Genomic DNA, 25136 nt, shown 5'->3' with positions numbered 1-25136 from the left:
AAGGTAGTATTTTTGGAATTGTTAGCTAGATTACTTGTTGGTTATTACTGCATTGTCGGAACTAGAAGCACAAGCATTTCGCTACACTCGCATTAACATCTGCTAACCATGTGTATGTGACAAATAACATTTGATTTGTTTTGATTTCACCCTAACATGACCTTAATACACCCTACTGATTTCACCCTAACATGACCCAAATATACCCTACTGATTTTACCCTAACATGACCCTAATATACCCTACTGATTTCACCCTAACATGACCCTAATATACCCTACTGATTTCACCCTAACATGACCCTAATATACCCTACTGATTTCACCTAACATGACCCTAATATACCCTACTGATTTCACCTAACATGACCTTAATATACCCTACTGATTTCACCCTAACATGACCCTAATATACCCTACTGATTTTACCCTAACATGACCCTAATATACCCTACTGATTTTACCCTAACATGACCCTATATACCCTACTGAGCGGACCCTAATATACCCTACTGATTTCACTTAACATGACCTTAATATACCCTACTGATTTCACTCTCACATGAAATATACCCTACTGATTGGTATAGACAGCGGTTTTAGAATTAGAGACAGGGGCTCTAGAACTGGAGACGGGGGCTCTAGAACTGGAGACGGGGGCTCTAGAACTAGAGACGGGGGCTCCAGAACTGAAAAAAGGGGCTCTAGAACTAGAGACGGGGGCTCTAGAGCTAGAGACGGGGGCTCTAGAGCTAGAGACGGGGGCTCTAGAGCTAGAGACGGCGGCTCTAGAGCTAGAGACGGGGGCTACAGAACGAGAGACGGGGGCTACAGAACGAGAGACGGGGGCTACAGAACGAGAGACGGGGGCTACAGAACGAGAGACGGGGGCTACAGAACGAGAGACGGGGGCTACAGAACGAGAGACGGGGGCTACAGAACGAGAGACGGGGCTACAGAACGAGAGACGGGGGCTACAGAACGAGAGACGGGGGCTACAGAACGAGAGACGGGGCTACAGAAGTAGAGAGGGGGGCTACAGAAGTAGAGAGGGGGCTACAGAAGTAGACTACAGAAGTAGAGGGGCTGGCTACAGAACGTAGAGACGGGGCTACAGAACTAGAGACGGGTGTTATAGAACGGGAAACTGGGGCTATAGAACGGGAGACGGGGTTATAGAACTAGAGACGGGGCTATAGAACCAGAACGGGGCTATAGAACCAGAGACGGGGCTATAGAACCAGAGACGGGGCTATAGAACCAGAGACGGGGGCTATAGAACCAGAGACGGGGTTATAGAACGAGAGACGGGGGTTACAGAACGAGAGACGGGGTTATAGAACGAGAGACGGGGCTACAGAACTAGAGACTGGGGCTACAGAACGAGAGACGGGGGCTACAGAACGAGAGGGGGGATATAGAACGAGAGACGGGGGCTACAGAACTAGAGACGGGGGCTACAGAACGAGAGACGGGGGCTACAGAACTAGAGACGGGGGCTACAGAACGAGAGACGGGGGGGCTACAGAACGAGAGACGGGGGCTACAGAACGAGAGACGGGGGCTACAGAACGAGAGACGGGGGCTACAGAACGAGAGACGGGGCTACAGAACGAGAGACGGGGGCTACAGAACGAGAGACGGGGCTACAGAACGAGAGACGGGGGCTCTAGAACGAGAGACGGGGCTCTAAAACAGAGACGAGGGTTACAGAACTAGAGACGGGGGTTACAGAACGAGAGACGGGGCTACAGAACTAGAGACGGGGGCTACAGAACTAGAGACGGGGCTACAGAACTAGAGACGGGGGCTACAGAACGAGAGACGGGGGCTCAGAACTAGAGACGGGGGCTACAGAACGAGAGACGGGGGCTACAGAACGAGAGACGGGGGCTACAGAACTAGAGACGGGGCTACAGAACTAGAGACGAGAACTAGAGACGGGGCTACAGAACTAGAGACGGGGGCTACAGAACTAGAGACGGGGGCTACAGAACTAGAGACGGGGGCTCCAGAACTAGAGACGGGGGCTCTAGAACTAGAGACGGGGGCTACAGAATGAGAGACGGGGGTTACAGAACTAGAGACGGGGGCTATATAGAACGAGAGACGGGGGCTACAGAACGAGAGACGGGGGCTACAGAACTAGAGACGGGGGCTACAGAACTAGAGACGGGGGTTACAGAACTAGAGACGGGGGCTACAGAACTAGAGACGGGGGTTACAGAACTAGAGACGGGGGTTACAGAACTAGAGACGGGGTTACAGAACTAGAGACGGGGTTACAGAACTAGAGCTGTTATTAACTAGATTACATTTATAGAACTGTCTAGACAATTTTATAATATGTCAGCTGTCTATTATATGATATTACATTCTGTCAGCTGTCTATTATATTATATTCTGTCAACTTGTATTATAGAACTTGTATTATAGAACTTACCATATGACGAGCCGTTGACCTGTTTAGACAGTAGGGCACGGATGGTTGGCATGGGAATCAGGGCGAACAGTGTGAGGGCTCGTGCTGAAAAGAATAAGTATGTATTATATTATATTCTGTCAGCTGTCTATTATATTATATTACATTCTGTCAGCTGTCTATTATATTATATTACATTCTGTCAGCTGTCTATTATATTATATTACATTCTGTCAGCTGTCTATTATATTATATTCTGTCAGCTGTCTATTATATTATATTCTGTCAGCTGTCTATTATATTATATTCTGTCAGCTGTCTATTATATTATGTTATATTCTGTCAGTTGTCTATTATTTTATAATATATTCTGTCAGCTGTCTATTATATTAAATTTTGTCAGCTGTCTATTATATTATATTACATTCTGTCAGCTGTCTATTATATTATATTATATTCTGTCGGCTGTCTAATATTTTATAATATATTCTGTCAGCTGTCTATTATATTATATTCTGTCAGCTGTCTATTATATTATATTACATTCTGTCAGCTGTCTATTATATTATATTACATTCTGTCAGCTGTCTATTATATTACATTCTGTCAGCTGTCTATTATATTATATTACATTCTGTCAGCTGTCTATATTATATTACATTCTGTCGGCTGTCTATTATTTTATAATATATTCTGTCAGCTGTCTATTATATTATATTCTGTCAGCTGTCTATTATATTATATTACATTCTGTCAGCTGTCTATTATATTATATTCTGTCAGCTGTATTATATTATATTCTGTCAGCTGTCTATTATATTATATTCTGTCAGCTGTCTATGATATTATATTCTGTCAGCTGTCTATTATATTATATTCTTTATATTCTGTCAGCTGTCTATTATATTATATTCTGTCAGCTGTCTATTATATTACATTCTGTAAGCTGTCTATTATATTGTACACTGTCAGCCGTCTAATATATTATATTATATTCTGTCAGCTGTCTATTTTATTATATTATATTCTGTCAGCGAGGTTCCCTCGGAGAGTTCATCAATGAGCTTGATGCCTTGATAAGCTCCTTTCCTGAGGACGGCTCACCTCTCACAGTCCTGGGCGACTTTAACCTCCCCACGTCTACCTTTGACTAATCCTCTCTGCCTCCTTCTTTCCACTCCTCTCCTCTTTTGACCTCACCCTCTCACCTTCCCCCCTACTCACAAGGCAGGCAATACGCTCGACCTCATCTTTACTAGATGCTGTTCTTCCACTAACCTCATTGCAACTCCCCTCCAAGTCTCCGACCACTACCTTGTATCCTTTTCCCTCTCGCTCTCATCCAACACTTCCCACACTGCCCCTACTATGGTATCGCGCCGTCCCAACCTTCGCTCTCTCTCCCCGCTACTCTCTCCTCTTCCATCCTATCATCTCTTCCTCTGCTCAACCTTCTCCAACCTATCTCCTGATTCTGCCTCCTCAACCCTCCTCTCTTCCCTTTCTGCATCCTTTGACTCTCTATGTCCCCTATCCTCCAGGCCGGCTCGGTCCTCCCCTCCCGCTCCGTGGCTCGACGACTATTGCGAGCTCACAGAACAGAGCTAGCCGATTGGAGGAAAACTGTCCCTGCGGACCTGGCATCCTTTCACTCCCTCCTCTCTACATTTTCCTCCTCTGTCTCTGCTGCTAAAGCCACTTTCTACCACTCTAAATTCCAAGCATCTGCCTCTAACCCTAGGAAGCTCTTTGCCACCTTCTCCTCCCTCCTGAATCCTCCTCCCCCTCCCCCCTCCTCCCTCTCTGCAGATGACTTCGTCAACCATTTTGAAAAGAAGGTCGACGACATCCGATCCTCGTTTGCTAAGTCAAACGACACCGCTGGTTCTGCTCACACTGCCCTACCCTGTGCTCTGACCTCTTTCTCCCCTCTCTCTCCAGATGAAATCTCGCTTCTTGTGACGGCCGGCCGCCCAACAACCTGCCCGCTTGACCCTATCCCCTCCTCTTTCTCCAGACCATTTCCGGAGACCTTCTCCCTTACCTCACCTCGCTCATCAACTCATCCCTGACCGCTATACGTCCCTTCCGTCTTCAAGAGAGCGATTGCACCCCTTCTGAAAAAACCTACACTCGATCCCTCCGATGTCAACAACTACAGACCAGTATCCCTTCTCTCTTTTCTCTCCAAAACTCTTGAACGTGCCGTCCTTGGCCAGCTCTCCCGCTATCTCTCTCAGAATGACCTTCTTGATCCAAATCAGTCAGGTTTCAAGACTAGTCATTCAACTGAGACTGCTCTTCTCTGTATCACGGAGGCGCTCCACACTGCTAAAGCTAACTCTCTCTCCTCTGCTCTCATCCTTCTAGACCTATCGGCTGCCTTCGATACTGTGAACCATCAGATCCTCCTCTCCACCCTCTCCGAGTTCATCTCCGTCCCACGCTGGATTGCGTCCTACCTGACAGGTCGCTCCTACCAGGTGGCGTGGCGAGAATCTGTCTCCTCACCACGCGCTCTCACCACTGGTGTCCCCCAGGGCTCTGTTCTAGGCCCTCTCCTATTCTCGCTATACACCAAGTCACTTGGCTCTGTCATAACCTCACATGGTCTCTCCTATCATTGCTATGCAGACGACACACATTAATCTTCTCCTTTCCCCTTCTGATGACCAGGTGGCGAATTTCTGCATGTCTGGCAGACATATCAGTGTGGATGACGGATCACCACCTCAAGCTGAACCTCGGCAAGACGGAGCTGCTCTTCCTCCCGGGGAAGGACTGCCCGTTCCATGATCTCGCCATCACGGTTGACAACTCCATTGTGTCCTCCTCCCAGAGCGCTAAGAACCTTGGCGTGATCCTGGACAACACCCTGTCGTTCTCAACCAACATCATGGCGGTGGCCCGTTCCTGTAGGTTCATGCTCTACAACATCCGCAGAGTACGACCCTGCCTCACACAGGAAGCGGCGCAGGTCCTAATCCAGGCACTTGTCATCTCCCGTCTGGATTACTGCAACTCGCTGTTGGCTGGGCTCCCTGCCTGTGCCATTAAACCCCTACAACTCATCCAGAACGCCGCAGCCCGTCTGGTGTTCAACCTTCCCAAGTTCTCTCACGTCACCCCACTCCTCCGCTCTCTCCACTGGCTTCCTGTTGAAGCTTATCCGCTTACAAGACCATGGTGCTTGCCTACGGAGCTGTGAGGGGAACGGCACCGCAGTACCTCCAGGCTCTGATCAGGCCCTACACCCAAACAAGGGCACTGCGTTCATCCACCTCTGGCCTGCTCGCCTCCCTACCACTGAGGAAGTACAGTTCCCGCACAGCCCAGTCAAAACTGTTCGCTGCTCTGGCCCCCCAATGGTGGAACAAACTCCCTCACGACGCCAGGACAGCAGAGTCAATCACCACCTTCCGGAGACACCTGAAACCCCACCTCTTCAAGGAATACCTAGGATAGGATAAGTAATCCTTCTCCCCCCCTTAAATGATTTAGATGCACTATTGTAAGTGGCTGTTCCACTGGATGTCAGAAGGTGAATTCACCAATTTGTAAGTCGCTCTGGATAAGAGCGTCTGCTAAATGACTTAAATGTAAATGTAAACTATATTATATTCTGTCAGCTGTCTATTATATTATATTACATTCTGTCAGCTGTCTATTATATTATATTATATTCTGTCGGCTGTCTATTATTTTATAATATATTCTGTCAGCTATCTATTATATTATACTCTGTCAGCTGTCTATTGTATTATATTCCGTCTATTATATTATATTCTGTCAGCTATCTATTATATTATACTCTGTCAGCTGTCTATTGTATTATATTCTGTCTATTATATTATATTCTGTCAGCTGTCTATTATATTATATTCTGTCAGCTGTCTATTATATTATATTACATTCTGTCAGCTGTCTATTATATTATATTCTGTCGGCTGTCTATTATTTTATAATATATTCTGTCAGCTATCTATTATATTATACTCTGTCAGCTGTCTATTGTATTATATTCTGTCTATTATATTATATTCTGTCAGCTGTCTATTATATTATATTCTGTCAGCTGTCTATTGTATAATATTCTGTCAGCTGTCTATTATAATAAATTACATTCTGTCAGCTGTCTATTATTATATATATTCTGTTAGCTGTCTATTATATTATATTACATTCTGTCAGCTGTCTATTATTATATTATTATTATATTATTATGTTATGTCAGCTGTCTATTATATTATATTCTGTCAGCTGTCTATTATGTTACATTCTGTCAGCTGTCTATTATGTTTTATTCTGTCAGCTGTCTATTATGTTATATTCTGTCAGCTGTCTTATATTATATACTGTCAGCTGTCTATTATGTTATAATCTGTAAACTATCTATTATATTACATTCTGTCAGCTGTCTATTATATTATATTCTGTCAGCTGTATTATATTGTATTCTGTCAGCTGTCTATTTTATTATTTTATGTTCTGTCAGCTGTCTATTATATATATTCTGTCATCTGTCTATTATGTTTTATTCTGTCAGCTGTCTATTATGTTATATTCTGTCAGCTGTCTTATATTATATTCTGTCAGCTGTCTATTATGTTATATTCTGTAAACTATCTATTATATTACATTCTGTCAGCTGTCTATTATATTATATTCTGTCAGCTGTATTATATTCTGTCAGCTGTCTATTTTATTATTTTATGTTCTGTCAGCTGTCTATTATATATATTCTGTCAGCTGTCTATTATGTTATATTCTGTAAACTATTATATTCTGTCAGCTGTCTATTATGTTATATTCTGTCAGCTGCCTATTATGTTATATTCTGTCAGCTGTCTATTATATATATATATCTGTCATCTGTCTATTATGTTTTATTCTGTCAGCTGTCTATTATGTTATATTCTGTCAGCTGTCTTATATTATATTCTGTCAGCTGTCTATTATGTTATATTCTGTAAACTATCTATTATATTACATTCTGTCAGCTGTCTATTATATTATATTCTGTCAGCTTTCTATTTTATTATTTTATGTTCTGTCAGCTGTCTATTATATATATTCTGTCAGCTGTCTATTATGTTATATTCTGTAAACTATTATATTCTGTCAGCTGTCTATTATGTTATATTCTGTCAGCTGTCTATTATGTTATATTCTGTCAGCTGTCTATTATATTATATTCTGTCAGCTGTCTATTATATTATATTCTGTCAGCTGTATTATATTATATTCTGTCAGCTGTCTATTTTATATTTTATTTTCTGTCAGCTATCTATTCTATATATTCTGTCAGCTGTCTATTTTATTATATTATATTCTGTAAACTATTATATTCTGTCAGCTGTCTATTATATTATATTCTGTCAGCTGTCTATTATATTATATTCTGTCAGCTTTCTAATGTATTATATTCTGTCAGCTGTCTATTATATTATATTACATTCTGTCAGCTGTCTATTATTATATTATATTCTGTCAGCTGTCTTATATTATATTCTGTAAACTATCATATTCTGTCAGCTGTCTATTATGTTATATTCTGTCAGCTGTCTATTATGTTATATTCTGTCAGCTGTCTATTATGTTATATTCTGTCAGCTGTCTATTATGTTATATTCTGTCAGCTGTCTATTATATTATATTCTGTCAGCTGTCTATTATATTATATTCTTTAAACTATTATATTCTGTCAGCTGTCTATTATATTATATTCTGTCAGCTGTCTATTAAATTATATTCTGTCAGCTGTCTATTTTAATACATTCTGTCAGCTGTCTATTATATTAAATTCTGTCAGCTGTCTATTATGTTAAATTCTGTCACCTGTCTATTATATTATATTCTGTCAGCTGTCTATTATGTTATATTCTGTCAGCTGTCTATTATGTTATATTCTGTCAGCTGTCTATTATATTATATTCTGTCAGCTGTCTATTATATTATTATTTATATTCTGTCAGCTATCTATTATATTATATTCTGTCAGCTGTCTATTATATTTATATTATATTCTGTCAGCTGTCTATTATATTATATTCTGTCAGCTGTCTATTATATTATATTACATTCTGTCAGCTGTCTATTATATTATATTATATTCTGTCGGCTGTCTATTATTTTATAATATATTCTGTCAGCTGTCTATTATATTATATTCTGTCAGCTGTCTATTATATTATATTCTGTCTATTATATTATATTCTGTCAGCTGTCTATTGTATAATATTCTGTCAGCTGTCTATTATATTATATTACATTCTGTCAGCTGTCTATTATATTATATTCTGTCAGCTGTCTATTATATTATATTCTGTCAGCTGTCTATTATATTATATTCTGTCAGCTGTCTATTATATTATATTCTGTCAGCTGTCTATTATATTATATTTTACATTCTGTCAGCTGTCTATTATATTATATTCTGTCAGCTATCTATTATATTATATTCTGTCAGCTGTCTATTATATTATATTCTGTCTATTATATTATATTCTGTCAGCTGTCTATTATATTATATTCTGTCAGCTGTCTATTATATTATATTACATTCTGTCAGCTGTCTATTATATTATATTATATTCTGTCAGCTGTCTATTATTTTATAATATATTCTGTCAGCTGTCTATTATATTATATTCTGTCAGCTGTCTATTATATTATATTCTGTCAGCTATTATATTATATTCTGTCAGCTGTCTATTATATAATATTCTGTCAGCTGTCTATTATAATAAATTACATTCTGTCAGCTGTCTATTATTATATTATATTCTGTTAGCTGTCTATTATATTATATTACATTCTGTCAGCTGTCTATTATTATATTATATTCTGTCAGCTGTCTATTATGTTATATTCTGTAAACTATTATATTCTGTCAGCTGTCTATTATATTATATTCTGTCAGCTGTCTATTATGTTACATTCTGTCAGCTGTCTATTATGTTTTATTCTGTCAGCTGTCTATTATGTTATATTCTGTCAGCTGTCTTATATTATATACTGTCAGCTGTCTATTATGTTATAATCTGTAAACTATCTATTATATTACATTCTGTCAGCTGTCTATTATATTATATTCTGTCAGCTGTATTATATTGTATTCTGTCAGCTGTCTATTTTATTATTTTATGTTCTGTCAGCTGTCTATTATATATATTCTGTCATCTGTCTATTATGTTTTATTCTGTCAGCTGTCTATTATGTTATATTCTGTCAGCTGTCTATTATGTTATATTCTGTAAACTATCTATTATATTACATTCTGTCAGCTGTCTATTATATTATATTCTGTCAGCTGTCTATTTTATTATTTTATATTCTGTCAGCTGTCTATTATATATATTCTGTCAGCTGTCTATTATATTATATTCTGTAAACTATTATATTCTGTCAGCTGTCTATTATGTTATATTCTGTCAGCTGTCTATTATGTTATATTCTGTCAGCTGTCTATTATATTATATTCTGTCAGCTGTCTATTATATTATATTCTGTCAGCTGTATTATATTATATTCTGTCAGCTGTCTATTTTATAATTTTATTTTCTGTCAGCTATCTATTCTATATATTCTGTCAGCTGTCTATTTTATTATATTATATTCTGTAAACTATTATATTCTGTCAGCTGTCTATTATATTATATTCTGTCAGCTGTCTATTATATTATATTCTGTCAGCTGTCTATTATTATATTCTGTCAGCTGTCTATTATATTATATTACTTCTGTCAGCTGTCTATTATTATATTATATTCTGTCAGCTGTCAATTATATTATATTCTGTAAACTATTATATTCTGTCAGCTCTCTATTATGTTAAATTCTGTCAGCTGTCTATTATGTTAAATTCTGTCAGCTGTCTATTATGTTAAATTCTGTCAGCTGTCTATTATGTTATATTCTGTCAGCTGTCTATTATGTTATATTCTGTCAGCTGTCTATTATGTTATATTCTGTCAGCTGTCTATTATATTATATTCTGTCAGCTGTCTATTATATTATATTCTTTAAACTATTATATTCTGTCAGCTGTCTATTATATTATATTCTGTCAGCTGTCTATTATATTATATTCTGTCAGCTGTCTATTATAATACATTCTGTCAGCTGTCTATTATATTAAATTCTGTCAGCTGTCTATTATGTTAAATTCTGTCAGCTGTCTATTATGTTAAATTCTGTCAGCTGTCTATTATGTTATATTCTGTCAGCTGTCTATTATGTTATATTCTGTCAGCTGTCTATTATGTTATATTCTGTTATATTCTGTAAACTGTCTATTATAATATATTCTGTCAGCTGTCTATTATATTATATTCTGTAAACTATGTTATATTCTGTAAACTATCAGCTGTCTATTATTATTCTGTCAGCTGTCTATTATATACATTCTGCCAGCTGTCTATTATGTTATATTCTGTCAGCTGTCTATTATATTATATTCTGTCAGCTGTCTATTATGTTATATTCTGTAAACTATCTATTATAATATATTCTGTCAGCTGTCTATTATATTATATTCTGTAAACAATTGTATTCTGTCAGCATGTCTTATGTTATATTCTGTCAGCTGTCTATTATATTATATTCTGTCAGCTGTCTATTATGTTATATTCTGTAAACTATTATATTCTGTCAGCTGTCTATTATGTTATATTCTGTCAGCTGTCTATTATGTTATATTCTGTCAGCTGTCTATTATGTTATATTCTGTAAACAGCTGTCAGCTGTTATTATGTTATATTCTGTCAGCTGTCTATTATATTATATTCTGTCAGCTGTCTATTATATTATATTCTGTAAACTATTATATTCTGTCAGCTGTCTATTATATTATATTCTGTCAGCTGTCTATTATATTATATTCTGTCAGCTGTCTATTATATTATATTCTGTCAGCTGTCTATTTTATTATATTATATTCTGTCAGCTGTCTATTATATTATATTATATTCTGTCAGCTGTCTATTATATTATATTCTGTCAGCTGTCTATTATATTATATTCTGTCAGCTGTCTATTATATTATATTCTGTCAGCTGTCTATTATATTATATTACATTCTGTCAGCTGTCTATTATATTATATTACATTCTGTCAGCTGTCTATTATTTTATATTATATTCTGTCGGCTGTCTATTATTTTATAATATATTCTGTCAGCTGTCTATTATATTATATTCTGTCAGCTGTCTATTATATTATATTATATTCTGTCAGCTGTCTATTATATTATATTCTGTCAGCTGTCTATTTTATTATATTATATTCTGTCAGCTGTCTATTATATTATATTCTGTCAGCTGTCTATTATTTTATTATATTCTGTCAGCTGTCTATTATATTATATTCTGTCAGCTGTCTATTATATTATATTCTGTCAGCTGTCTATTATATTATATTCTGTCAGCTGTCTATTATATTTTATATATTCTGTCAGCTGTCTATTATATTATATTCTGTCAGCTGTCTATTATATTATATTCTGTCAGCTGTCTATTATATTATATTACATTCTGTCAGCTGTCTATTATATAAATATATTCTGTCAGCTGTCTATTATTATATTATATTCTGTCAGCTGTCTATTATATTATATTACATTCTGTCAGCTGTCTATTATTTATATATATTCTGTCAGCTGTCTATTATATTATATTCTGTCAGCTGTCTATTATATTCTGTCAGCTGTCTATTATATTATATTCTGTCAGCTGTCTATTATATTATATTCTGTCAGCTGTCTATTATATTATATTCTGTCAGCTGTCTATTATATTATATTCTGTCAGCTGTCTATTATATTATATTCTGTCAGCTGTCTATTATATTATATTCTGTCAGCTGTCTATTATATTATATTCTGTCAGCTGTCTATTATATTATATTCTGTCAGCTGTCTATTATATTATATTCTGTCAGCTGTCTATTTTATTATATTATATTCTGTCAGCTGTCTATTATATATATTCTGTCAGCTGTCTATTATGTTATATTCTGTCAACTGTCTATTATATTATATTCTGTCAGCTGTCTATTTTATTATTTTATATTCTGTCAGCTGTCTATTATATTATATTCTGTCAGCTGTCTATTATGTTATATTCTGTCAGCTGTCTATTATATTATATTCTGTCAGCTGTCTATTATATTATATTCTGTCAGCTGTCTATTATGTTATATTCTGTCAGCTGTCTATTATATTATTCTGTCAGCTGTCTTTTATAATTTCATTTTCTGTCAGCTGTCTATTATATTATATTCTATCAGCTGTCTATTTTATTATTATATTCTGTAAACTATTATATTCTGTCAGCTGTCTATTATATTATATTCTGTCAGCTGTCTATTATATTATATTCTGTCAGCTGTCTATTATATTATATTATATTCTGTCAGCTGTCTATTATTATATATATTCTGTCAGCTGTCTATTATATTATATTCTGTTATTATATTCTGTCAGCTGTCTATTATGTTAAATTCTGTCAGCTGTCTATTATGTTAAATTCTGTCAGCTGTCTATTATGTTAAATTCTGTCAGCTGTCTATTATGTTATATTCTGTCAGCTGTCTATTATGTTATATTCTGTAAGCTGTCTATTATAATATATTCTGTCAGCTGTCTATTATATATATATTCTGTCAGCTGTCTATTATATTATATTCTTTAAACTATTATATTCTGTCAGCTGTCTATTATATATTCTATATTCTGTCAGCTGTCTATTATATTATATTCTGTCAGCTGTCTATTATAATATATTCTGTCAGCTGTCTATTATATTATATTCTGTCAGCTGTCTATTATGTTAAATTCTGTCAGCTGTCTATTATGTTAAATTCTGTCAGTTGTCTATTATGTTATATTCTGTCAGCTGTCTATTATGTTATATTCTGTCAGCTGTCTATTATGTTATATTCTGTAAACTATTATATTCTGTCAGCTGTCTATTATGTTAAATTCTGTCAGCTGTCTATTATATTATATTCTGTAAACTATTATATTCTGTCAGCTGTCTATTATGTTAAATTCTGTCAGCTGTCTATTATATTATATTCTGTCAGCTGTCTATTATGTTATATTCTGTAAACTATTATATCCTGTCAGCTGTCTATTATATTATATTCTGTCAGCTGTCTATTATGTTATATTCTGTCAGCTGTCTATTATATTATATTCTGTCAGCTGTCTATTATATTATATTCTGTCAGCTGTCTATTATATTATATTCTGTCAGCTGTCTATTATTATTTATATTCTGTCAGCTGTCTATTATATTATATTATATTCTGTCAGCTGTCTATTATATTATATTCTGTAAACTATTATATTCTGTCAGCTGTCTATTATATTATATTCTGTCATGTCTATTATTATATTCTGTCAGCTGTCTATTATATTATATTCTGTCAGCTGTCTATTATGTTATATTCTGTCAGCTGTCTATTATGTTATATTCTGTCAGCTGTCTATTATGTTATATTCTGTCAGCTGTCTATTATATTATATTCTGTCAGCTGTCTATTATGTTATATTCTGTCAGCTGTCTATTATATTATATTCTGTCAGCTGTCTATTATATTATATTCTGTCAGCTGTCTATTATATTATATTCTGTCAGCTGTCTATTTTATTATTTTATGTTCTGTCAGCTGTCTATTATATATATTCTGTCAGCTGTCTATTATGTTATATTCTGTAAGCTGTCTATTATATTCTGTCAGCTGTCTATTTTATATTTATATTCTGTCAGCTGTCTATTATATTATACTCTGTCAGCTGTCTATTATGTTATATTCTGTCAGCTGTCTATTATGTTATATTCTGTCAGCTGTCTATTATATTATATTCTGTCAGCTGTCTATTATATTATATTCTGTCAGCTGTCTATTATATTATATTCTGTCAACTGTCTATTATATTCTGTCAGCTGTCTATTATATATATTCTGTCAGCTGTCTATTTTATTATATTATATTCTGTAAACTATTATATTCTGTCAGCTGTCTATTATATTATATTCTGTCAGCTGTCTATTATATTATATTCTGTCAGCTGTCTATTATATTATATTACATTCTGTCAGCTGTCTATTATTATTATATTCTGTCAGCTGTCTATTATATTATATTCTGTAAACTATTATATTCTGTCAGCTGTCTATTATATTATATTCTGTCAGCTGTCTATTATATTATATTCTGTCAGCTGTCTATTATATTATATTCTGTCAGCTGTCTATTATATTATATTATATTCTGTCAGCTGTCTATTTTATTATATTATATTCTGTCAGCTGTCTATTATATTATATTCTGTCAGCTGTCTATTATATTATATTCTGTCAGCTGTCTATTATATTATATTCTGTCAGCTGTCTATTATATTATATTCTGTCAGCTGTCTATTATATTATATTCTGTCAGCTGTATTATATTGTATTCTGTCAGCTGTCTATTTTATTATTTTATGTTCTGTCAGCTGTCTATTATAATAAATTACATTCTGTCAGCTGTCTATTATTATATTATATTCTGTTAGCTGTCTATTATATTATATTACATTCTGTCAGCTGTCTATTATTATATTATATTCTGTCATCTGTCTATTATGTTATATTCTGTAAACTATTATATTCTGTCAGCTGTCTATTATATTATATTCTGTCAGCTGTCTATTATGTTACATTCTGTCAGCTGTCTATTATGTTATATTCTGTCAGCTGTTATATTATATTATATTCTGTCAGCTGTCTATTTTATGTTATATTCTGTCAGCTGTCTATTATATATATTCTGTCAGCTGTCTATTTTATTATTTATATTCTGTAAACTATTATATTCTGTCAGCTGTCTATTATATTATATTCTGTCAGCTGTCTATTATATTATATTCTGTCAGCTGTCTATTATATTATATTACATTCTGTCAGCTGTCTATTTTATTATATTCTGTCAGCTGTCTATTATATTATATTCTGTCAGCTGTCTATTATGTTAAATTCTGTCAGCTGTCTATTATGTTAAATTCTGTCAGCTGTCTATTATGTTAAATTCTGTCAGCTGTCTATTATGTTATATTCTGTCAGCTGTCTATTATGTTATATTCTGTCAGCTGTCTATTATGTTATATTCTGTCAGCTGTCTATTATATTATATTCTGTCAGCTGTCTATTATATTATATTCTGTCAGCTGTCTATTATATTGTTATATTCTGTCAGCTGTCTATTATGTTATATTCTGTCAGCTGTCTATTATATTATATTCTGTCAGCTGTCTATTATATTATATTACATTCTGTCAGCTGTCTATTATATTATATTACATTCTGTCAGCTGTCTATTATATTATATTCTGTCAGCTGTCTATTATATTATATTCTGTCAGCTGTCTATTATATTACATTCTGTCAGCTGTCTATTATATTATATTCTGTCACATTATATTTCTGTCAGCTGTCTATTATATTATATTCTGTCACTGTCTATTCTGTCAGCTGTCTATTATATTATATTATATTCTGTCAGCTGTCTATTATTTTATTATATTCTGTCAGCTGTCTATTATATTATATTCTGTCAGCTGTCTATTATATATATTATATTATATTCTGTCAGCTGTCTATTTTATTATATTATATTCTGTCAGCTGTCTATTTTATTATATTATATTCTGTCAGCTGTCTATTATATTATATTATATTCTGTCAGCTGTCTATTATATTATATTCTGTCAGCTGTCTATTATATTATATTCTGTCAGCTGTCTATTATATTATATTCTGTCATTATATTCTGTCTCTTATATTATATTCTGTCAGCTGTCTATTATATTATATTCTGTCAGCTGTCTATTATATTATATTCTGTCAGCTGTCTATTATATTATATTACTTCTGTCAGCTGTCTATTATAATATTACATTCTGTCAGCTGTCTATTATTATATTATATTCTGTCAGCTGTCTATTATATTATATTCTGTCAGCTGTCTATTATATTATATTCTGTCAGCTGTCTATTATGTTATATTCTGTCAGCTGTCTATTATATTATATTCTGTCAGCTGTCTATTATATTATATTCTATCAGCTGTCTATTATATTATATTCTGTCAGCTGTCTATTATATTATATTCTGTCAGCTGTCTATTATGTTACATTCTCTCAGCTGTCTATTATGTTATATTCTGTCAGCTGTCTATTATGTTATATTCTGTCAGCTGTCTATTTTATATTATATTCTGTCAGCTGTCTATTATATTATATTCTGTCAACTATCTATTATATTACATTCTGTCAGCTGTCTATTATATTATATTCTGTCAGCTGTCTATTATATTATATTCTGTCAGCTGTCTATTTTATTATTTTTATAATTCTGTCAGCTGTCTATTATATTATATTCTGTCAGCTGTCTATTATGTTATATTCTGTCAGCTGTCTATTATATTATATTCTGTCAGCTGTCTATTATATTATATTCTGTCAGCTGTCTATTATATTATATTCTGTCAGCTGTCTATTATATTATATTCTGTCAGCTGTCTATTTTATATTATTTCATTTTCTGTCAGCTGTCTATTATATTATATTCTGTCAGCTGTCTAGCTGTCTATATTATATTATATTCTGTCAGCTGTCTATTATATTATATTCTGTCAGCTGTCTATTATATTATATTCTGTCAGCTGTCTATTATATTATATTACATTCTGTCAGCTGTCTATTATTATATTATATTCTGTCAGCTGTCTATTATATTATATTCTGTAAACTATTATATTCTGTCAGCTGTCTATTATGTTAAATTCTGTCAGCTGTCTATTATGTTATAACATTCTGTCAGCTGTCTATTATATTATATTCTGTCAGCTGTCTATTATATTATATTCTGTCAGCTGTCTATTATATTATATTCTGTTAAACTATTATATTCTGTCAGCTGTCTATTATATTATATTCTGTCAGCTGTCTATTATGTTATATTCTTTCAGCTGTCTATTATGTTATATTCTGTCAGCTGTCTATTATGTTATATTCTGTCAGCTGTCTATTATATTATATTCTGTCAGCTGTCTATTATATTATATTCTTTAAACTATTATATTCTGTCAGCTGTCTATTATATTATATTCTGTCAGCTGTCTATTATAATACATTCTGTCAGCTGTCTATTATATTAAATTCTGTCAGCTGTCTATTATGTTAAATTCTGTCAGCTGTCTATGTTAAATTCTGTCAGTTGTCTATTATGTTATATTCTGTCAGCTGTCTATTATGTTATATTCTGTCAGCTGTCTATTATGTTATATTCTGTCAGCTGTCTATTATAATATATTCTGTCAGCTGTCTATTATATTATATTCTGTAAACTATTATATTCTGTCAGCTGTCTATTATATTATAATTCTGTCAGCTGTCTATTATATTATATTCTGTCAGCTGTCTATTATGTTATATTCTGTCAGCTGTCTATTATATCCTGTCAGCTGTCTATTATATTATATTCTGTCAGCTGTCTATTATATTATATTCTGTCAGCTGTCTATTATATTATATTCTGTCAGCTGTCTATTATATTATATTCTGTCAGCTGTCTATTATATTATATTCTGTCAGCTGTCTATTATATTATATTCATTCTGTCAGCTGTCTATTATAATAAATTACATTCTGTCAGCTGTCTATTATTATATTATATTCTGTTAGCTGTCTATTATATTATATTACATTCTGTCAGCTGTCTATTATTATATTATATTCTGTCAGCTGTCTATTATGTTATATTCTGTAAACATTCTGTATATTCTGTCAGCTGTCTATTATATTATATTCTGTCAGCTGTCTATTATATTATATTCTGTCAGCTGTCTATTATATTATATTCTGTCAGCTGTCTATTATAATATATTCTGTCAGCTGTCTATTATATTTTATTCTGTTATATTCTGTCAGCTGTCTATTATGTTATATTCTGTCAGCTGTCTATATATTATATTCTGTCAGCTGTCTATTATGTTATATTCTGTAAACTATCTATTATATTATATTCTGTCAGCTGTCTATTATATTATATTCTGTCAGCTGTATTATATTATATTCTGTCAGCTGTCTATTTTATTATATTATATTCTGTCAGCTGTCTATTATATATATTCTGTCAGCTGTCTATTATGTTATATTCTGTAAACTATTATATTCTGTCAGCTGTCTATTTTATATATTATATTCTGTCAGCTGTCTATTATGTTATATTCTGTCAGCTGTCTATTATGTTATATTCTGTCAGCTGTCTATTATATTATATTCTGTCAGCTGTCTATTATATTATATTCTGTCAGCTGTCTATTATATTATATTCTGTCAGCTGTCTATTATATTATATTTGTCATTTATTATGTCAGCTGTCTATTATATTATATTCTGTCAGCTGTCTATTATATTATATTCTGTCAGCTGTCTATTATATTATATTCTGTCAGCTGTCTATTATATTATATTCTGTCAGCTGTCTATTATATTATATTACATTCTGTCAGCTGTCTATTATTATATTATATTCTGTCAGCTGTCATTATTATATTATATTCTGTCAACTATTATATTCTGTCAGCTGTCTATTATATTAAATTCTGTCAGCTGTCTATTATATTATAATTCTGTCAGCTGTCTATTATGTTATATTCTGTCAGCTGTCTATTATGTTAAATTCTGTCAGCTGTCTATTATGTTATATTCTGTCAGCTGTCTATTATATTATATTCTGTCAGCTGTCTATTATATTATATTCTGTAAACTATTATATTCTGTCAGCTGTCTATTATATTATATTCTGTCAGCTGTCTATTATATTATATTCTGTCAGCTGTCTATTATATTATTTTCTGTCAGCTGTCTATTATATTATATTCTGTCAGCTGTCTATTATATTATATTCTGTCAGCTGTCTATTATATTATATTCTGTCAGCTGTCTATTATATTATATTCTGTCAGCTGTCTATTATATTATATTCTTTAAACTATTATATTCTGTCAGCTGTCTATTATATTAAATTCTGTCAGCTGTCTATTATATTATATTCTGTCAGCTGTCTATTATGTTATATTCTGTCAACTGTCTATTATAATATATTCTGTCAGCTGTCTATTATATTATATTCTGTAAGCTATTATATTCTGTCAGCTGTCTATTATGTTATATTCTGTCAGCTGTCTATTATATTATATTCTGTCAGCTGTCTGTCATTATATTATATTCTGTAAACTATTATATTATGTCAGCTGTCTATTATATTATATTCTGTCAGCTGTCTATTATATTATATTCTGTCAGCTGTCTATTATATTATATTCTGTCAGCTGTCTATTATATTATATTCTGTCAGCTGTCTATTATGTTATATTCTGTCAGCTGTCTATTATATTATTCTGTCAGCTGTCTATTATGTTATATTCTGTCAGCTGTCTATTATATTATATTCTGTCAGCTGTCTATTATATTATATTCTGTAAACTATTATATTCTGTCAGCTGTCTATTATGTTATATTCTGTCAGCTGTCTATTATATTATATTCTGTCAGCTGTCTATTATATTATATTCTGTTATTATATTCTGTCAGCTGTCTATTATATTATATTCTGTCAGCTGTCTATTATGTTATATTCTGTCAGCTGTCTATTATATTATATTCTGTCAGCTGTCTATTATGTTATATTCTGTCAGCTGTCTATTATGTTATATTCTGTCAGCTGTCTATTATATTATATTCTGTCAGCTGTCTATTATATTATATTCTGTCAGCTGTCTATTATGTTATATTCTGTCAGCTGTCTATTATATTATATTCTGTCAGCTGTCTATTATATTATATTCTGTCAGCTGTCTATTATATTATATTCTGTCAGCTGTCTATTATATTATATTCTGTCAGCTGTCTATTATATTATATTCTGTCAGCTGTCTATTATATTATATTACATTCTGTCAGCTGTCTATTATAATATATTACTTCTGTCAGCTGTCTATTATTATTTATATTCTGTCAGCTGTCTATTATATTATATTACATTCTGTCAGCTGTCTATTATATTATATTCTGTCAGCTGTCTATTATGTTATATTCTGTAAACTATTATATTCTGTCAGCTGTCTATTATATTATATTCTGTCAGCTGTCTATTATGTTATATTCTGTCAGCTGTCTATTATATTATATTCTGTCAGCTGTCTATTATATTATATTCTGTCAGCTGTCTATTATATATATTCTGTCAGCTGTCTATTATATTATATTCTGTCAGCTGTCTATTATATTATATTCTGTCAGCTGTCTATTATATTATATTCTGTCAGCTGTCTATTTTATTATTCTGTTATATTCTGTCAGCTGTCTATTATATTATATTCTGTCAGCTGTCTATTATGTTATATTCTGTAAACTATTATATTCTGTCAGCTGTCTATTATGTTATATTCTGTCAGCTGTCTATTATGTTATATTCTGTAAACTATCTATAATATATTCTGTCAGCTGTCTATTATGTTATATTCTGTCAGCTGTCTATTATGTTATATTCTGTCAGCTGTCTATTATATATTCTGTCAGCTGTCTATTATATTATATTCTGTAAACTATTATATTCTGTCAGCTGTCTATTATATTATATTCTGTCAGCTGTCTATTATATTATATTCTGTCAGCTGTCTATTATAATACATTCTGTCAGCTGTCTATTATATTATATTCTGTCAGCTGTCTATTATGTTAAATTCTGTCAGCTGTCTATTATGTTAAATTCTGTCAGTTGTCTATTATGTTATATTCTGTCAGCTGTCTATTATATTATATTCTGTCAGCTGTCTATTATGTTATATTCTGTAAACTATCTATATAATATATTCTGTCAGCTGTCTATTATATTATATTCTGTAAACTATTATATTCTGTCAGCTGTCTATTATTATATTATATTCTGTCAGCTGTCTATTATATTATATTCTGTCAGCTGTCTATTATGTTATATTCTGTAAACTATTATATTCTGTCAGCTGTCTATTATATTATATTCTGTCAGCTGTCTATTATATTATATTCTGTCAGCTGTCTATTATATTATATTCTGTCAGCTGTCTATTATATTATATTCTGTCAGCTGTCTATTATATTATATTCTGTCAGCTGTCTATTATATTATATTATATTATTCTGTCAGCTGTCTATTATAATATACATTCTGTCAGCTGTCTATTATATATTATATTCTGTCAGCTGTCTATTATATTATATTACTTCTGTCAGCTGTCTATTATATTATATTATATTCTGTCAGCTGTCTATTATGTTATTTCTGTAAACTATTATATTCTGTCAGCTGTCTATTATATTATATTCTATCAGCTGTCTATTATATTATATTCTGTCAGCTGTCTATTATGTTATATTCTGTCAGCTGTCTATTATGTTATATTCTGTCAGCTGTCTATTATATTATATTCTGTCAGCTGTCTATTATATTATATTCTGTCAGCTGTCTATTATATTATATTACATTCTGTCAGCTGTCTATTATATTATCTGTCAGCTGTCTATTATATATTATATTCTGTCAGCTGTCTATTATATTATAAGCTGTCTGTCAGCTGTCTATTATATTATATTCTGTCAGCTGTCTATTATATTATATTCTGTCAGCTGTCTATTATGTTATATTCTGTCAGCTGTCTATTATGTCTATTATATTATATTCTGTCAGCTGTCTATTATATTATATTCTGTCAACTGTCTATTATATAATATATTCTGTCAGCTGTCTATTATATTATATTCTGTCAGCTGTCTATTATATTATATTCTGTCAGCTGTCTATTATGTTATATTCTGTCAGTCAGCTGTCTATTATGTTATATTCTGTCAGCTGTCTATTATATTATATTCTGTCAGCTGTCTATTATATTCTGTATATTATATTCTGTCAGCTGTCTATTATATTATATTCTGTCAGCTGTCTATTATATTATATTCTGTCAGCTGTCTATTATGTTATATTCTGTAAACTATTATATTCTGTCAGCTGTCTAGCTATATTATATTATATTCTGTCAGCTGTCTATTATATTATATTCTGTCAGCTGTCTATTATATTATAATCTGTCAGCAGTCTATATTATATTTATATTCTGTCAGCTGTCTATTATATTATATTCTGTCAGCTGTCTATTATGTTATATTCTGTGAGCTGTCTATTATGTTATATTCTGTCAGCTGTCTATTATATTATATTCTGTCAGCTGTCTATTATATTATATTCTGTCAGCTGTCTATTATATTATATTCTGTCAACTATTATTATATTCTGTCAGCTGTCTATTATATTATATTCTGTCAGCTGTCTATTATGTTATAATCTGTAAACTATTATATTCTGTCAGCTGTCTATTATATTCTGTAAACTATTATATTCTGTCAGCTGTCTATTATATTATATTCTATCAGCTGTCTATTATATTATATTCTGTCAGCTGTCTATTATGTTATATTCTGTAAACTATTATATTCTGTCAGCTGTCTATGTTATATTCTGTCAGCTGTCTATTATGTTATATTCTGTCAGCTGTCTATTATATTATATTCTGTCAGCTGTCTATTATATTATATTCTGTCAGCTGTCTATTATGTTATTCTGTAAACTATCTATTATATTACATTCTGTCAGCTGTCTATTATGTTATATTCTGTCAGCTGTCTATTATATTATATTCTGTCAGCTGTCTATTATGTTATATTCTGTCAGCTGTCTATTATGTTATATTCTGTCAGCTGTCTATTATATTATATTCTGTCAGCTATTTATATTCTGTCAGCTGTCTATTATATTATATTCTGTCAGCTGTCTATTTTATTATATTATATTCTGTCAGCTGTCTATTATTATATTATATTCTGTCAGCTGTCTATTATATATTATATTCTGTCAGCTTATTATGTTATATTCTATGTCTATTATATTATATTCTGTCAGCTGTCTATTATGTTATATTCTGTCAGCTGTCTATTATAATATATTCTGTCAGCTGTCTATTATATTATATTCTGTAAACTATCTATTATATTATATTCTGTCAGCTGTCTATTATATTATATTGTAAACTATGTCTATTATATTATATTCTGTCAGCTGTCTATTATATTAAACTATTCTGTCAGCTGTCTATTATATTATATTCTGTCAGCTGTCTATTATATTATATTCTGTCAGCTGTCTATTATATTATATTCTGTCAGCTGTCTATTATATTATATTCTGTCAGCTGTCTATTATATGTTATATATCTGTCAGTCAGCTGTCTATTATATTCTGTAAACTATTATTATTTATATGTCAGCTGTCTATTATATTATATTCTGTCAGCTGTCTATTTATATTCTGTCAGCTGTCTATTATATATTCTGTCAGCTGTCATTATATTATATTCTGTCAGCTGTCTATTATATTATATTCTGTCAGCTGTCTATTATATTATATTCTGTCAGCTGTCTATTATATTATATTCTGTCAGCTGTCTATTATATTATATTCTGTCAGCTGTCTATTATATTATATTCTGTCAGCTGTCTATTATATTATATTCTGTCAGCTGTCTATTATATTATATTCTGTCAGCTGTCTATTATATTATATTCTGTCAGCTGTCTATTATATTATATTCTGTCAGCTGTCTATTATATTATATTCTGTCAGCTGTCTATTATATTATATTCTGTCAGCTGTCTATTATATTATATTCTGTCAGCTGTCTATTATATTATATTCTGTCAGCTGTCTATTATATTATACTCTGTCAGCTGTCTATTATATTATATTCTGTCAGTTGTCTATTATATTATATTCTGTCAGCTGTCTATTATATTATATTCTGTCAGCTGTCTATTATATTCTGTCAGCTGTCTATTATATTATATTCTGTCAGCTGTCTATTATATTATACTCTGTCAGCTGTCTATTATATTATATTATACTCTGTCAGCTGTCTATTATATTATATTCTGTAAACACAGAACATATAATTATATTATATTCTGTCAAATGTCATTTTATATTATATTATATTCTGTCAGCTGTCTATTATATTATATTCTGTCAGCTGTCTATTATATTATATTCTGTCAGCTGTCTATTTTATTATATTATATTCTGTCAGCTGTCTATTATATTATATTCTGTCAGCTGTCTACTATATTCTGCCAGCTGTCTATTATATTATATTCTGTCAAATGTCATTTTATATTATATTATATTGTGTCTGCTGTGGGATTTTGTAAGAAAGCAGTGAGTGAGTGTGTAAAGGGTGTAACCACATTTCTGTTGACTCAAGTCTGTGGGCGAGTCCCCTTTTCTAGTCTCCAGTAATAATACATTTACAGTCAATTTGAAGGGGCTGAGAGAGACTCGACAGTGTGAAGATAAGATTAGTTTTTAAATAAATAAGGTGACGCTTCCTTTTAACACATGCTTTCAGGCATCCTGGGCAGTGTTTCACTTCCTCATCTCTGTCAAGGTTTACAGGTTACGCAAATCATTGATGTCTCGCTCCTTCTCTCTCTGTGTCTCTCTCTCTCTCTGTATCTCTCTCCTTCTTTCTCTCTTTGTCTCTGTGTGTCTCTCTCCCTGTATCTCTCTCTTGCTGTGTCT

At 32.0% G+C, this 25136-nt stretch overlaps 1 protein-coding gene across 2 annotated transcripts in view; it reads right to left on the bottom strand.

Moving 5' to 3' along the window:
• Window positions 1-25136, bottom strand: part of LOC135518453 (solute carrier family 46 member 2-like) — a 41523-nt gene that overhangs the window by 13512 nt on the left and 2875 nt on the right. For both annotated transcript variants that reach the window (XR_010452156.1, XM_064943629.1), the window contains exon 4: window positions 2443-2526. Coding sequence is in view for 1 of the 2 variants with exons in the window: in XM_064943629.1 (XP_064799701.1) it covers window positions 2443-2526 (84 nt within the window). In the remaining variant the exon portion in view is untranslated. The remainder of the gene's footprint in view (window positions 1-2442; window positions 2527-25136) is intronic.

This window comes from Oncorhynchus masou, chromosome 28, assembly GCF_036934945.1.
Source record: "Oncorhynchus masou masou isolate Uvic2021 chromosome 28, UVic_Omas_1.1, whole genome shotgun sequence".
Lineage (NCBI taxonomy): Eukaryota > Metazoa > Chordata > Actinopteri > Salmoniformes > Salmonidae > Oncorhynchus > Oncorhynchus masou.
The sequence above is the reverse complement of the archived record's forward strand: the minus strand, read 5'-3'. Positions and strand labels throughout refer to the sequence as shown.